This window comes from Rhincodon typus, chromosome 10 (assembly GCF_021869965.1).
Source record: "Rhincodon typus isolate 14 chromosome 10, sRhiTyp1.1, whole genome shotgun sequence".
Lineage (NCBI taxonomy): Eukaryota > Metazoa > Chordata > Chondrichthyes > Orectolobiformes > Rhincodontidae > Rhincodon > Rhincodon typus.
The window spans coordinates 60,458,329-60,473,520 of record NC_063341.1 but is presented as its reverse complement, the minus strand read 5'-3'; the positions used below and the strand labels follow the sequence as shown (position 1 = coordinate 60,473,520).

At 37.2% G+C, this 15,192-nt stretch overlaps 1 protein-coding gene across 4 annotated transcripts in view; it reads left to right on the top strand.

The window, feature by feature from the left end:
- The window catches only part of LOC109928070 (paralemmin-2), a 102,275-nt gene extending 91,724 nt beyond the window's left edge, over nt 1-10,551 (top strand). For all 4 annotated transcript variants that reach the window (XM_048602177.1, XM_048602178.1, XM_048602179.1 and 1 more), the window contains one exon: nt 10,108-10,551. In XM_048602177.1, the coding sequence (XP_048458134.1) occupies nt 10,108-10,154 (47 nt within the window). In that variant the 3' untranslated portion in view covers nt 10,155-10,551. The remainder of the gene's footprint in view (nt 1-10,107) is intronic.
- The last annotated feature ends 4,641 nt before the right edge of the window (nt 10,552-15,192 follow it).

Here is a 15,192-nt window from a genome sequence, read left to right as displayed (position 1 = left end):
AACTTATACCTTAAGCTATAGTAAGTGAGGTTCACCTTTTATATTTATCATTCATTGCACACTCCATGGAATTATTGTCCACTTAGCAAACAGTCTGTTATGGACCAGATAAAATCCCTTAAAACATATCAAGGAGACAGCCTAGACCCTAACTTTTTCTTACTTTAGAGGCAAATGTCAGGTGTTGTTTTGTCAAGTGCCATTTAATTAGTCAATTTCTCAGGCTTGCAGCAAGTCATACCTTTTTCATACACTATAGTTAAAATACAGATAAAAATAAAATTAGAAGAAAAGAATTGACTTAAATGTAACTCTATTGAAATACTTAACAAAATAGTAAACTAATCATTAACTGTTCCAACATAGTAACATCCCATGAACACACCCTTGGCAAAGGCAAAGTCAGTGAAATAGATTGTCTCACATGTAATTCCATCAGCTAGAAGAGAACCCAACAGCTACTGAATGCTAAACTAAAAGTCCTGGTTCTGTGGGAGCTGGACCCACCCATTCAGGCTTCTTCTACTGTTCCAAATTTAAAAATAACCCAAGACTGCACAGGCTGCTTATTTTACTGGGTTGAAGCAGATCACTCAACACCTCTGCCTCAACCTCTCTTCATAAAAAAAGTCAAAATATATCTCTGAAAGCCATAGTATCGTGGCTAGTCCACAGTTATTCCTTGCTACCTGTGGGTTTCCATAGCCCCATTTCACTGTGTGGTAGTTTCAACTCTCTGTCTCCCTCCTCTTTCTTCCATTTTCAGGCAGGATCCTTCAATAACCACCAGGGTAAGCATGTTTCAATTATTGTTTTGCCCTCTGGGCATGCCAGGATAAATCTCTCAGAGCCCTGCAATGATACAGGCTTTATCTTTTCAACTAGAGACCAGTTGCCTCCCCCATCTAGCTGTGATAGATGGCAAAACCAAGTAACATTACTCACACAGACCATACAGAAAAGGGAGATGATAGCCTAGTAGTATTATCCCTAGACAGTTAATCCAGAGATCCTAATAACGTTCTGAGGCTTGCGTGCAAATCCTGCCATGGCAGATGGTGGAATTTGAATTTGATAAAAATCTGGAATTAGGAGTCTACAGATTACCATGAAACCATTGTCAATTGTCAGGGAAAAACTCATCTGGTTGACTAATGCCCTTTGAGAAGGAAACTGCCATCCTTACCTTGTCTGGCCTACATGTGACTCCAGATCCACAGTAATAGGCAATTACGGATGGGTAATAAATGCTGACGCAGTCAGTGACACCCACATCCCATGAATGAATAATAAAAAATGAAACTATAGCTTGCTCTCAAAAATGACATGCTCTGCCCATTTTCCCAAATCAACATAAAAACACCATAATCTTGCACTCAGGTAGAAATGCTAATTAGCCCCTCTTTCCTTTTAGAAATTGACTGTTCGCAGCACTACTGTTTACAAGCTTCCACCTTAAACACTTTTCTGGTATTTTGAGAGACTCAGAGTTTAACCATTGTAAAAACAGAAACTGCTGTCATTGTCCCAAATATAAATACCTAGTTCTCAATAAACCAATCTCAGCCTTCCTTTGAACCATAAAACCATCGAGGTTTATGTGAACCAGACTGTACAGGACATGGTCACATGATCGCTCTCATTTACACTAGATTTAAGGCTAAAGTCCCATAATATAATGACCTTATAAACCTCATTTTTAACACTGTTGTTACAACCATTTCAAATATTCAATTTTTACTTCTGTAATAATGAACATTTTTTAATTGTGTTTTACTCTGGAATCCTTCTCACTTAGGAAGATATTTTAAGTATTAAGTTTTGTTTCATTCAAATCGAGAATGGAATGCTAAAGGCATGTAATGATTTTTAGCCTTATAGCCTTTAGTAGCACTCTTTTAGCCTTATATTTTTGTACTTCTAGATCCCGCTGCTAATGTCAAAGTTGTATTGTGAACATAAATTTACTCTAATCTTTGTAAAATTAATTTCAACACATTGTACATTAATCAGTTTAGTTTGCTGATACTTTAAGCTAACATTCTTTAAATTTCCTGTGATTAAAAATTGTTTCATTTAATTCTTTCCATGATTTTTTTCTCCCATTGATAGTAATTTGGAAAAGTTATGAAACATATTTTCATGGGGATTGTGCTTTGTTATATATTTGTCTATAAATATAGGAACATGAAGTATCTTGAAATACTGAGATGAATCTGATACAAATATACAGCACTATTAATATTCATGAGATAATTAACTTCTTGGAAAATGTTTCTCTTATTACCAGTACATGTGGGTGCTTTAATTAAACATACTAGCTTTCTCATTTGCTACTATTACTTTATAAAGGGTTTTTTTTTTAATAGGCTGTCCTTTTAATATTTCAGTTATGGAAAATGTTTTCAATGGCTGCAGTTTCACATTTTCCATCTCTTTGCGAATATACTGTGCTGAAGGTCAAGGATTGTTTTTCCCAACAACAACAAACGAAAATACCTCCTTATTTTCATCAATATATATTATTTCTTTTCAATCTAGATGTGATTGTAGGATTTAATGTCATTATTTTTATCTGTTGCACAATATAACTCAACATGAAGTATAGCACTTAAAACACAAACCAGTAAGGCCCAGTTTCATCTCAAGGATGTAAGGTCACCTTGATTTCAACAAGTTGAGCTGTGGGTGACTTTAACACTCTGGGCTCATCGACGAGCTCTCAGATTTGCTTGCCAAGACTAGCAGCTAACTGGAGGTTTGGAGCACAATGTTGGGCAGAATGGTCCTTAGCTCTTAATAAAGCTGTAAAGGAGCATTTCAATAGGGCTCCCGATTGTTGACTGGGAAAGGGGATGGCTTCCCTTATGTGCCTTAGAGAAGTACTTTCATAAGGAAAGCTTGTACTTAAGAAATTGCCTTGATTCTTTTGAGCGTCTGGTGGCCTTAGCTCCTTTCAGTTAACACCATCTGGGAAGAAAGACTTCCTACTCAGGTCCATTGTTAAAACAGCAGTAGGTGTCTAGCAATGTAATTAAAGCTGCATCAGCATATTTACATTTAAAGCCTGCTGATTTCCAGTAGAGGTGTTTATCCCTCTGTTCAGCAAATACATACATGAAGACAGAATAACCTCCATGTGTAAGTTGTCCAAGCAATTTCAACTGTCTGTCTGGCTTTGACTGGGTTAAAACAGCACCTTAAAATATAAAAGCTCATGAATTTGCAAGTCCAGTATTACACACCACATTAGGCTCATTTTTGTAATAACTGTGGTGTTCGTAAAAGATGGGTTTTAATGATTGTAGGAAAATCCAACAGTAATAATTCATCAAAGATTGAGACTTCACATCTAGAAGAACATTTTGGAAAGGACGCCTTTATATTAAGTGCCTGCCACTTCCCTGATGCACCAGAATTTTCTCAGACAGTGGCAAAGATGCATTTTGTGTTTGACCCCACTGCAGGAGGAACAACAGCAAAAGAGGTGGCACACCTTGCCTGCTAAAATTCTTGCCCATTCCATCTGTATTGTGCCCAAGTTAATGTGTACTTAGGTGAAGATGGAAGATGTTATTGACTAGGACACCATCCAGATAGGAGTGGGGCCCATAAGAGATTGAAAGGTCTGTTTTTTGTTCCCTGCAGCTTCCTGCAAATTGACCAAGTCCTTTTCTGGGGAATGGAACCTGGGTTTGTTTTTCAGCAGCAACCTTGTCCATTTTTAGTCCCTTTGATATTTCAACCTGGGGTAGCCTTACGTGATAAAGTTCCCTTCCCTGAGATAGATACTGGTGCTATGCCACCACAAACATTCACATTGGCCCACTTTATTTATATGTAAAAGTCTCTGACTTCAGGGAATCGGAGACCTAATGAACAGACCCACAGGTCCTTGGGCCTTTTATGTGTGGCAGAACATACAGTTTGAGTAGGAAGGAATACCTAGATGTTCAGCTAAGTATTTGGTAATGAAGCTGGTAGATTTGGAACGTCTTATTAATTCCTCTATTCATAATATAACATGAGCCAATATTAAAGTGAGCCAAAAATGTTGATCTTGAGCCCAAACCTCTCTGTGTTTTCTACGCTGGTCAAAATTTGAAGTCCTGTTACAAAAATGTATTGTGAAGCATATAGTGCAGTGGTAGTTAAGCATTGTTAAAACTTAATATATTTACTTTTCTTGTTTAGATATAGCACTAATCTCTTATGTTCTGCTCACGAAGATCTTTAAAAAAATCTTGCATTTGCTCGTAACATTAACAACATTTATACAATTTCCATTATGTACAGCACACAGAATCCTGTCCCTACACTTTTTTCAGTCGGAGAATCAACATATGGGGCATATGTTACACATTCATGGTCATTCCGTTTTCTTTATTGTTAAACTAGCTTATCAATAAATGAGTAATAACATTACCCTACGGATGTCTAGTTTGAAAGGGACAAGCTTCCTATTAATGACTCTTAAAGGTCAAGCAAAGTTTTATTCTGCACTGTTTTGAAATTATTTGGTCCATAACCCATTTTGTCCTGACCTTATATTTTAGACATCGTGGTGTGTAATGAAACAGAGTTAATTAATTACATCATAGTAATGTAGCCTCAAGATAACTGTGATCATAACATGGTTGAATTTTACATTTAGTTTGAGGTGGGAAACGAGTCTAAGGTTGGTAACAAGTTCAAAAAAGGCCATTAAAAGTTTATGAAGACAAAGCTGAATAAAGTGGACTGGGAAAATAGGCTAAAAGGTAGGATGAGCAGAAGTGGTGACAGATACTTAAGGAGATATTTCATCATTCTCAACAAAGGTATTGTTCTATTCTGAAAGAAAGACTCTATGAAGCTAGCATGCAGGTACAGCAAGTGATAAGGAAGGCAAATGAAATTTCATGCAAGTGGAATGGAATATAAAAATAGGGAAATAAAGCTACATCTGTAGAGAAGCTTAGTGAGACCATATTCAGAATAAGAAAATAGGAACAGGAATAAATCATTCAGTTGAGGATGCTCACTGATCAATAAAATTGTGCCTACGCAAGCACTTCAATGCCTTTTACCCACCCAAACCCATTACCAATAGAATACAAAATTATCTGAAATCTATCAATCTCTACCTTAACCAATATCAAACACTGAGCTTCCATAATCCTCTGCGGTAGAGAATTCCTAAGTTTCACAACCCACTCAGTAAAAAAAATCCTCATCTCAGATCTAAGTAGCATGCCCTTATTTTTGAATGCACCTACTATTCTATCCCTTCAAGTACTTTGTAAATTTCAATGAGATGGGACTCATGGGATGTGAGGGTCACTGGCTCGGCCAACATTTATAAAAGAAAAAAGGGGTGGCACAGTGGCCCAGGTTAGCACTGCTGCCTCACAGCACCAGGCTCCTGGGTTCAGTGCAGCCTCAGGCGACTGTCTGTGTGGAGTTAGCACATTCTCCCCGTGTCTGTGTGGGTTTCCTCCCACAGCCCAAGGATATGCAGGTTAGGTGGATTGGCCATGGTAAATGTGGGGTTGCAGGGATAGGATTGGGAGTTAGCTCTTTGAAGAGTCAGTGAAGATTCGATGGGCCAACTTGCCTCTTTCTGCACTGCAAGGATTCTATCAGATCACCTCTCATTCTTCAAATCTCGAGAGAATACAGCCCCAGTTTGCTTAATCTCTCTTCAAAGGACAATCCCACCCTCCCAGGAACAAGCTTGATGAAACTTCATTGCACTCCATGTATTGCAAGCTTTCCTGAGATAAGGTGACCAAAACTGCAGAAAGTACTCTAGATTGTGTCTAACTGAGCTCGTATACAATTGAAGCAAGACTTCACTCCTCCTGTGCTCAAATCCTTTTGCAATAAAGGCTAACATTCCATAAGCCTTCCTAATAGCTTGCTGCGTCTGTAAATTAGCTTTCTGCAACTTATCAATAATGACCCACCTCAACTTATCCACCTCCTCCTATTTGTGCCTCATGCCTTTATAACTTACCTTATTCAACTTTAACATCCTTGCTTCACATAAACTACCTCACTTTCAAATATAATGTAAAATTTTATCTTATTGTGGTTACTCAAACCTAAAGGTTCTTTTACAACATGATAGTTACTTAGCTCTTTTTCACTACATAATCCTAGATCTAGAGCAGAATGCCTTCTATATTTGGCTCTTCAACACATTGCTCAAGAAAACCATCCATAACACACTCCAGAAGCCCATTGTCCACAGTTTTAGTGCTCAGTTGGTTACAAGCAGACTGAATCACCCATGATTACTGATTAGCCCTTGCTCCATGCTTCTCTCAGCTCCTGACTAATACCATGTCCCACACTACCACTATAACAATAAATAACTCCGATGTCTGCTGCCTTTTGTTGCTTCTTAACTCTACCCAACCAGATTCCACACATTGCTCTTCTGATCTGAGATCCCCCTTATGAATGGACCTATACCCATCCCTTTTTATCACTGCAACACCTCCTCCTTTTCCTTTTTTACTGTCCTTTCTGAATGTCAAATATCCTTGAATATTCATTTCCCATAGTCACCATGTGGTCATGTTTCTGTAATGGCAATTGGATCATACCCATTTATCCCAATTTACAAAACACTTAAAGGGATAGACAGAGTTGTTGCATCCAAAAATAAAAGGATTGAATATACCTTGTTGCGAATGCTGCCTGTGATCAGGTAGGGTGCCCTTTGACTTTTTGACATCATTCTGCTTTTCAAGCATATTTGATGCAAGTCCATTAAAACGCACAAGGCATTTTACAATATTTCATAGTCTTGAATTCATAATCTTGTATTGTCAGCCAAAGCTAAACTACATTCTGCATAAAAGGAGGTATATTTACCATAGGGAGTCAGTTAGCTGGACAGCTGGTGAGTGATGCCAACAGCATGGGTTCAATTTCTGCACTGGCAAGGTTGCCATGAAAGACTCTCCATTTCAATCTCTCCCCTCGCTTGTGGTCACCCTCAGTTTAAGCCATCACCCATTATTTCTCTTTAATGTGACAGCGGCCCTAAACTCCAATAAGTCTATGGCGACTTTCCACTTTATTTTATGTTTACCATACCTCCATACCCAATCTCCCCATCGTTAGTCAAAGAATGTGGAGAGACCTGGAAGAACCCATCATGAGTTAACTTAAATTATTTTTTTTTAGAAAAGGCAATCTGTAATTACAGTGGCAATAGTAAACACTTAAGCATTAAGCAGCAGTGGTATTGAGAATTAAATATTATTCCATTTAATCTTCAGAAGCCACTAGATTAGCTATTAGAATAGTGGAGGTCCATGTATATGTTGATTACGTGCTAATTTCAAATTTACCAACTCTACTTCCTGCATTAAATGTAAATCTACAGAGACATGTATTAACTATCATTTTTAATGCAGCCCACTATTTAATAATTCCATATTTTGTGAATGATTATTACCTTAGCTTTCTAGTAGATATTCTACAATGGAAAAATGGATCATAATATCCATTGTTGCAGGTTGTGACATGCCTTCAGTAAAAGCCCTGCAATACCTTTCAAAATTTATAAGAACATTATTTATGAACGGTTTAACATACAACACCTGCTGCTTTTACTAAATGAATTAAAATGTCACATAGTAGACCTTGCAAAGACAATCTGTTAACTGCAATATTGCGTAGCAATGCTTGAGGAAATGTATGTGCAAACATGCCAGTTTTTCTTTAATAGATTTACTTTGAATGAATAGTTGTGGTATTAGAGCTCAATCCTCCTGCTAAATATGATCTGTTTCTAGATGTAAAAAGGAACTCACCAGGAATCTATCAGTTCAGCACCATTAGCTGTGTATTCAACCTATAATGGGAGTGTACCACTATCTCAAATTGAATATGAGACCACAATGAGAAAAATGATTTATACCACTTAACAAAAATTCAGATGAGATAATGTTGTGTATAAAAGATAGCATAAAATTTTTCATAGGCAAATTGTATTTATTGTATTTGTTGTACAGCACAGAAACAGATTCTTTGGTCCATGCTGACCAGATATCCTAAACTAATCTAGACCCATTTGCCAGCATTTGGCCCATATCCCTCTAAGCCTTTCCTTTTCATGTACCATTCAGATGCCTTTTAAATGTCGTAACTGTACCAGTCTCCACCACTTCCACTGGCAGTTCATTCCATACACACACCACCCACTGTGTGAAAAAGTTGCCCATTATCTCTCTTTTAAATCCTTCCTCTCTCACTTTAAACCTATGCCCTCTAGTTTTGGACTTCCCTACCCTGGGGAAAAGACTTTGGCTCTTTACCCTATCCATGCCTTGCATGATATTATAAATCTCTATAAAGTCCCCCCTCAGTCTCTGACACTCTGACATAGCCTCAGCCTATTCAGCCTCTCCCTATAGCTCAAACCCTCCAACCGTAGCAACACCCTTGTAAATCTTTCCTGAACCCTTTCAAGTTTCACAATATCTTTCCTATAGTAGGGAGACCAGAATGGAACACAATAGTCCATAAGTGGCCTGACTAACATCCTGCACAGCGGTAACATGACCTCTCAACTCCTATACTCAATGTACTGACCAATAAAGGCAAGCATACCAAACACCTTTTTCACTACCCTGTCTGCCTGAAACTCCACTTTCAAGGAACTGCACCCCACGGTGTCTTAGTTCAGCAACATTCCCCAGGACCTTACCATTAAGTGTATGAGTCCTGCCCTGGTTTGCCTCACCAAAATGTAGCACCTTGCATTTCTCTAAATTAAACTCCATCTGCTATTCCTCAGCCCATTTGCCCATCTGATCAAGATCCTGTTGTACTCTGAGGTAACCTCCTTCGCTGTCCACTATGCCACCTTTGTTGGGGTCATCTGCCACCTGTCAACTTATTAACCATTTCTCCTATATTCACATCCCAATCATTTATATATATGGTTTTATATGACTTTGATGAAGAAATCATTTATATAAATTTATATAAATAAAATGTTTTGCCTTTTTGAAGATTTTGCTTCCCTTTACAGAATCAAATCAAAAATATGCTGTATTAGGATTCTTTAGGATTTTGTTCTGCATTTAAACAATTTTCCTTTTTCTTTTCCGAAACTACTTCATTATATTTAAAATATTCCTTTTAAAGTTATATAATAAATCTGAGAAATTTCCTGAATTGAAAGGAATAAACACACTGGCTGCTTTTCCTGCGCTATCTCCAGCATTATTATTTGTATTTTAGGATCAATAAGAGAAAAATGTAGAAATTTCCTTCCATCATTTCCTTCAAATGCACGCTCATGAGTACCAAAATAATCCAAGATGACATATTGACAACAAATGTATGTTTTTTTTAAATAAACCAGTTGGATTGACTTTCAGAAGTTGTGAATAGATATCCAATATAATAATCTATTTTAATGGGTGAGTACCAAATAATATCAAATAAAGATCAGTCAATGTGTATTTTATTCAATTAAAACCAAAAAGAAAGCTGATGAATTCCTCATCAGTTCTGAGGAAGGGTCACTCAACCCGAAACATTAACTCTGATTTCTCACCACTGATGCTGCTAGACTTGCTGAGCTTTCTCAGCAATTTCTGTTTTTGTTTCTGTATTTTATTCAAGTTGATCAACAAAATCAATTATAACCTTCAGCTATAAAACTCAAGCATCTGGCTGAACAAACATTTAGCTTTCTTTCCTTCTAGTCCACATTTAATAAAGATTTCAATTATATCTTTATAGAAATTGTATGTAATGATAACTGATTACATCTTAAATTAAGTGAACAGCATGTGAATTGAAAACCTTGATCATTCAAAAATATTTTCTGCAATAAGAACTTAGAATATTTTTATTGTTTCTTGCCTTCAACAAGAACTCTGACATTTCTAATCTTCTACATAAAATATTTCTGTGCTCTTAATGCATGCCAGCTTTCAAGCTTTTCACAACTAACAATGTGCATAAGATGTCAACACAATGTTATGGTATGTATCTTTCTTCCTACCACATTTAGTTTTAACATTTTGTGAACTTTGAAAATGTTCTAGAAGTGTAAGTAACTATATTCATCTTTGTTATTCCCTCAATAAACAGCCTTAAGATCTAAAATGACCAGGCTAGGTAAAAAGGTGGCGATGTGAAGTGGAGCCTTCGATCCAACAGTAACTTGACCACTAATTCTACCTGGAACATTGGGAAGTAATGTGACCTGTTAAATACAGGTTGAAATGACCGTCTGCGGAGTTTCTTATGCAGCTTATTCATCTATTACTCAGCTACAAAATTCAAACAATATGTTGTATCCATTGCATTTGTATAACCTGTCATTTATCTCAATTTAATTGAGCTATCCAATCATTTGTACTCTGTATTGCATGTGGAAAACAGTATTAGGCTCAAATAAATGTTGCAAAATTGTTGTAAAAAGGGACATGAAGCCAATTCACCAACACAGTGGCTCAGTGGTTGGCACTGCTGTCTCACAGTGCCAGGGACCTGGGTTCAATTCCACCCTTGGGCACCCTTGTGGAGTTTGCACATTCTCCCTGTGTCTGTGTGGGTTTGCTCTGAGTGATCTGATTTCCTCCCACAATACAAAGATTGTGCAGGTTAGGTGGATTGGCAATGCTAAATTGCTCATAGTGTCCAGAAATGTGTAGGTTAGGTGGGTTAGCCATGGGAAATGCAGGGCTATAGGGTAAGGGGGGCTAGCCCTGGGTGGAATGCTCTTTGGATGGTCAGTGTAGACTTGATAGGCTGAATGGCCTGCTCCCACACTGTATGGATTCTATGATTCTATAACATACATCAGCAATATTAAAGTTCTATACTACCAAATGACTGTTGCAAAATAGAATTAGTTTTAGTTTTGAAACCGATTTTCACTTACATTTTTAGTTTGAAAGATTATGAGTAATAAAGTTCTTTGGCCAAAATTATTTGTATTGTGTTTTTCTTTCAAATTTAGATGTAAAATAATTGGTGACCTTTTTCACATAAACAATATTTTCCGTAAGACACATTTAGCCTAATGATAACAAAATGCATTCCCTTTTGGAGGTACACGAGAAGTTGATAATGCACCTTTTACTTGATTTTCAATCAGCAGTGTAGGATTTGGCCTGTTTCACACCTGATGGAAAAATAAAATTTTGGCCTGCTTTGATGCTGAGATCAGAACTACGGAGCCTCACAGAAATAAATGAAATATTTTTATTCACTCATGGGATCTTGGTTTTGCTGGCTAGATCAATAGCTATTGCCCACCCCTAAATGGCCAAGGGCAGTTATGTGTAAGAAGCCCCAGGTAGGCCATGAGATTTCCCTCCCTGAAGGCCATTAGTGAACTAGGTGCATTGCTATGATAAGCAAGGGTGGTTACAGGGTCATCTTTCAGCAAATTCCAGATTTAAATTTCACCACATTGGGACTTGAACTCACATTATCAAAATGTTAGCTACAGCCTCTGGACTACTAGTACAGTGACAGGAGATACTAGGCCACTGCCTTTCCTTGAGTAAAGGAAGCATAAATTTTTACTTTAATTGATATTTGCCAATTTCTTTTCAGAGATTTTGTTCGAATAATGAAAGGAAGTTATTAAATCTCTTTATCATGTTGACACTTAAAGATCAAAATTCAACAAGTCTCCATTATAATCTATAATTTAGTTCCAAACTGTCCTGAAGACATAGGAAAAATAGCATTGAAAATTTAAGAAAGAAAATTCTTAGAGGAATATGGAATTATCACATTAAACAATGCCCTGAATTCCAGCAGAAAGTCCATTAGTTCTCCAATCAGAATATCACATAATTTTTCATTGAAATACAAAACTCCTGTTACAGTTTAAACTTTCCTTCCAAGAGTAAGCGATCCCTTTCAATTGATTAAACCTTAAAATTCCAATGAATGTTCAAAGTTTGCACAAAAAATATATTTCACAAATAAATTTAGCAATTATACACTTTGACTCTCAAAAAACAAGCTCAGATATTTCTCAAAGGGCCAAGATTTTCAAACCAACTGTGAACGTAAATCTAGGACCAGAGGATATAAGCTCAGAATAAGGGGTCGCACATTTAAAACAGAGATAAGGAATTTTGTCTTTGAGACATTTGTGAATCATTAGAATTCTTTACCACAGAGGGCTGTTGAGACTGGGTAGTTACGTATATTCAAGGCTGAGATAGATTTTTAATCAGCAATGAAATCAAGGTTATGGGAACGAGGCAGAATAGTGGAGTTAAGGATTATCTAATTCGCCATGAGCTCATTGATCCTCAGAGCAGAATTGATGGTCTGAATGGCCTATATCTGCTCCTACATCTCATGGTCTTATGGCAATAAGATTAGCTGCAGGCTGCTTTGATAACATTACGCCCAAATACAACTGTTCTTCAGAACTGCCACTTCTGTTTCAGGTATGTCTACTTACAAGAAGCTCTGCTCCTCTCTCCGAATTGAATCCTGTTTTAATCTTTCAACTTGTTCACCTTCATTGCTTTCTAGTGTTTTGATAAAGTATTTGCCAAAACTTGATTTCACAGCCACACTCCTTCCTCAGTGACTCCACCTTACCCCATATGGATTCTAACTGAAGTTCTATCCTTGATGTTTCGAACCCAATTAAGATGACAGGCATCCCTGAGTTCTGAAGACGAGTAATACCAAACTCAAAACGTTAACTCTATTTCTCTCTATTTCTGCTGAGTTTCTCCAGTACTTTCTGTGCATTTTCAGATTTCCAGTATCCGCAGTATTTAGTTTTTAAGTTGTACTTAATTGGTAAAAAAACGGATATTTCTAACAACAGAAAGACATGAACAAGTTTTGGAATTCCCTATCTAAACCCCTGTGACAGAAACATTGGAAGATTTATAGCACAGAAAGAGGTCACTAGTACATAACGTCCTTGCTGCTAAAAATAACTATCCACCCTTTCCAGTTCTTGTCTGTAGCCCAGAGATGTTTAAATGTGATAAGAATTGCTGCCTCTACCACCATTTCACGAATTAAATTCCATATCTTCATCACAGCATGACTTAAAGCCTACTCCCTGCTAGTTAGTGACCTTTTCACTAAAGATACAAGTCCTTCCTGACCACCTTATTTAAAAGTCCCACCAATTTCATGAATCTGCAGATACCTTGCCACTTCTCAGAGTCCTGCCATTTATTGCAAAATCACTTGCATTTTTTGTGCTCCCCTCACAATTACACACAATGTAACATGTTAGCAAGATCAAGAATAGGAGGACAGACCAAATAAATGTGTGTGCGGATTGATAATGTAAGCAAAACTGAAGGATTTAGATTTTTGAGGCATTGAGACCAATTCAGGGAAAGATAAGACCTGTAGAAGCTGAATATTTTGCACCCAATTAAGAACTGGACCAACATCCTCGCAGGGTCTTTGCTAGTGCCATGGGGGAGGGTTTCATTCTGGACTGACAAAGGACGGTTTAATTAATAATGTTGCAGTGATCATTCTTTTGTAAAAAGTCTCATAATATGATAAAATTCTTCTCTGGGATAAAAAGTCAAAGTAATCCAATCCAAAACTAGTGTACTATATCTAAACAAAGGCAATTACAAAGATACAAGGAACGCATTGTTGACAATACACTGGGTAGCTTTATTAAAAGGCGTTGACTATGGACAGATAATGGTTATTACTGAAGGAAAAAATGTATATGTTACAGCACTTATGCATTCCTTCTGGGAGAAAGAACACAATATGAAAACTATGGTTAACAAAATAAATTAAGGGTAGTATTAGATCCAAAGAGGAGTCATATAAAGTTGCTTAAAAAAATAGCAAGGCTGAGGACAGCAAGCAGTTTAAAATTCAGAAAAGGAGGCCCAACAGGTTGATTCAGATCAGAGGGGAAAAATATAGTCTGAGAGTAACCTTTCAAGGAACATAAAAGCAGACTTTAAGAATTTATACACATATGTAAAAAGTAAAAGGTTAGTGAAGACGAATGCAGGTCATGTATTGTCTGAAATGGGAGAATTGATAATGGAAAACAAGGAAATGACAGTCCAATTAAAGAACTACTTTTGTTTTGTCTTCATAGAAGAAGACATTAAGTACTGTACTGTTCTTTTTTTCATTATTTGTTGTTTTTTGAGTGCTAGGGGAGCAAGGATTTTTTGGGAAGAAGTAACTGAAGCAGATTAGCATTTGTAAAGAGTAGTGCTGGAAAAATCAATAGGACTGAAAACTGATCAGTCCCAAGAGCCTGATAATTTACATCCCAGGATACTAAAGGAGATGGCCATGGAAATAGCCGATGTGTTGACTATCATCTTCCAAAATTCTGTAGATTTTGGAACAGTCCCAGCAGATTGGTGGGTGGCAAATGAAGTCCCACTGTTTGTAAAAGGAGTTGGGAGGAGAAAACTAGGGATTATAAAACCGTTAGCCTAACAGCAGTTGTAGGGAAAATGCTAGAGTCTATTATGGGGAGGCAACAACCTAGTGACATTATTACTGAACCGTTAATGCAGAGACCCAGATGATGTTCTGGGAACCCAGGTTTGAACCCCAACATGGCAGACGGTGGAATTTGGATTCAATTTTTAAAAAAACTGGAATTCAGAATCTAATGATGGCCATGAATTTATTGTTGATTATCGGAAAAAAACATCTGATTCACTAATGCCCTTTCAGGAAGGAAACTGCCATCTTTACCTGGTCTGTACATGTGATTCCAGACCCACAGCAATGTGGTTGACTGGGCATTCAAGGATGGGCAATAAATGCTGCCTAGCCAGTACTACTCTCATCCTGTGAATGAATAAAAAATGCGATAATAGGACTCTTAAAAATTGCCAATAGTTTTACGTAGCTCAACATGGACTTATGTCTTAAGCAATGATCATCTACAACAACACTCAGAAGCTCGGTATCATCCAAGACATCTGTTTAAGTGATGGAGTATACCAGGTCAATGACACACTGTAGCAAATTGCCAATTCTCATTCAACAGAACTTTCAATCTTTTCATCTCCACCACCTAGAAAGACAAACATAGAAGATGCATGAGAACACCACAATTATTCATTTTAATGGTACCTGCAAATTCCCATCCAAGCCACAGATCATCCTGGCTTGAAAGTAGGGTCCTATATCTATAATAAAAACAGAAAATGCTAGCAAAACTCAGCAAGT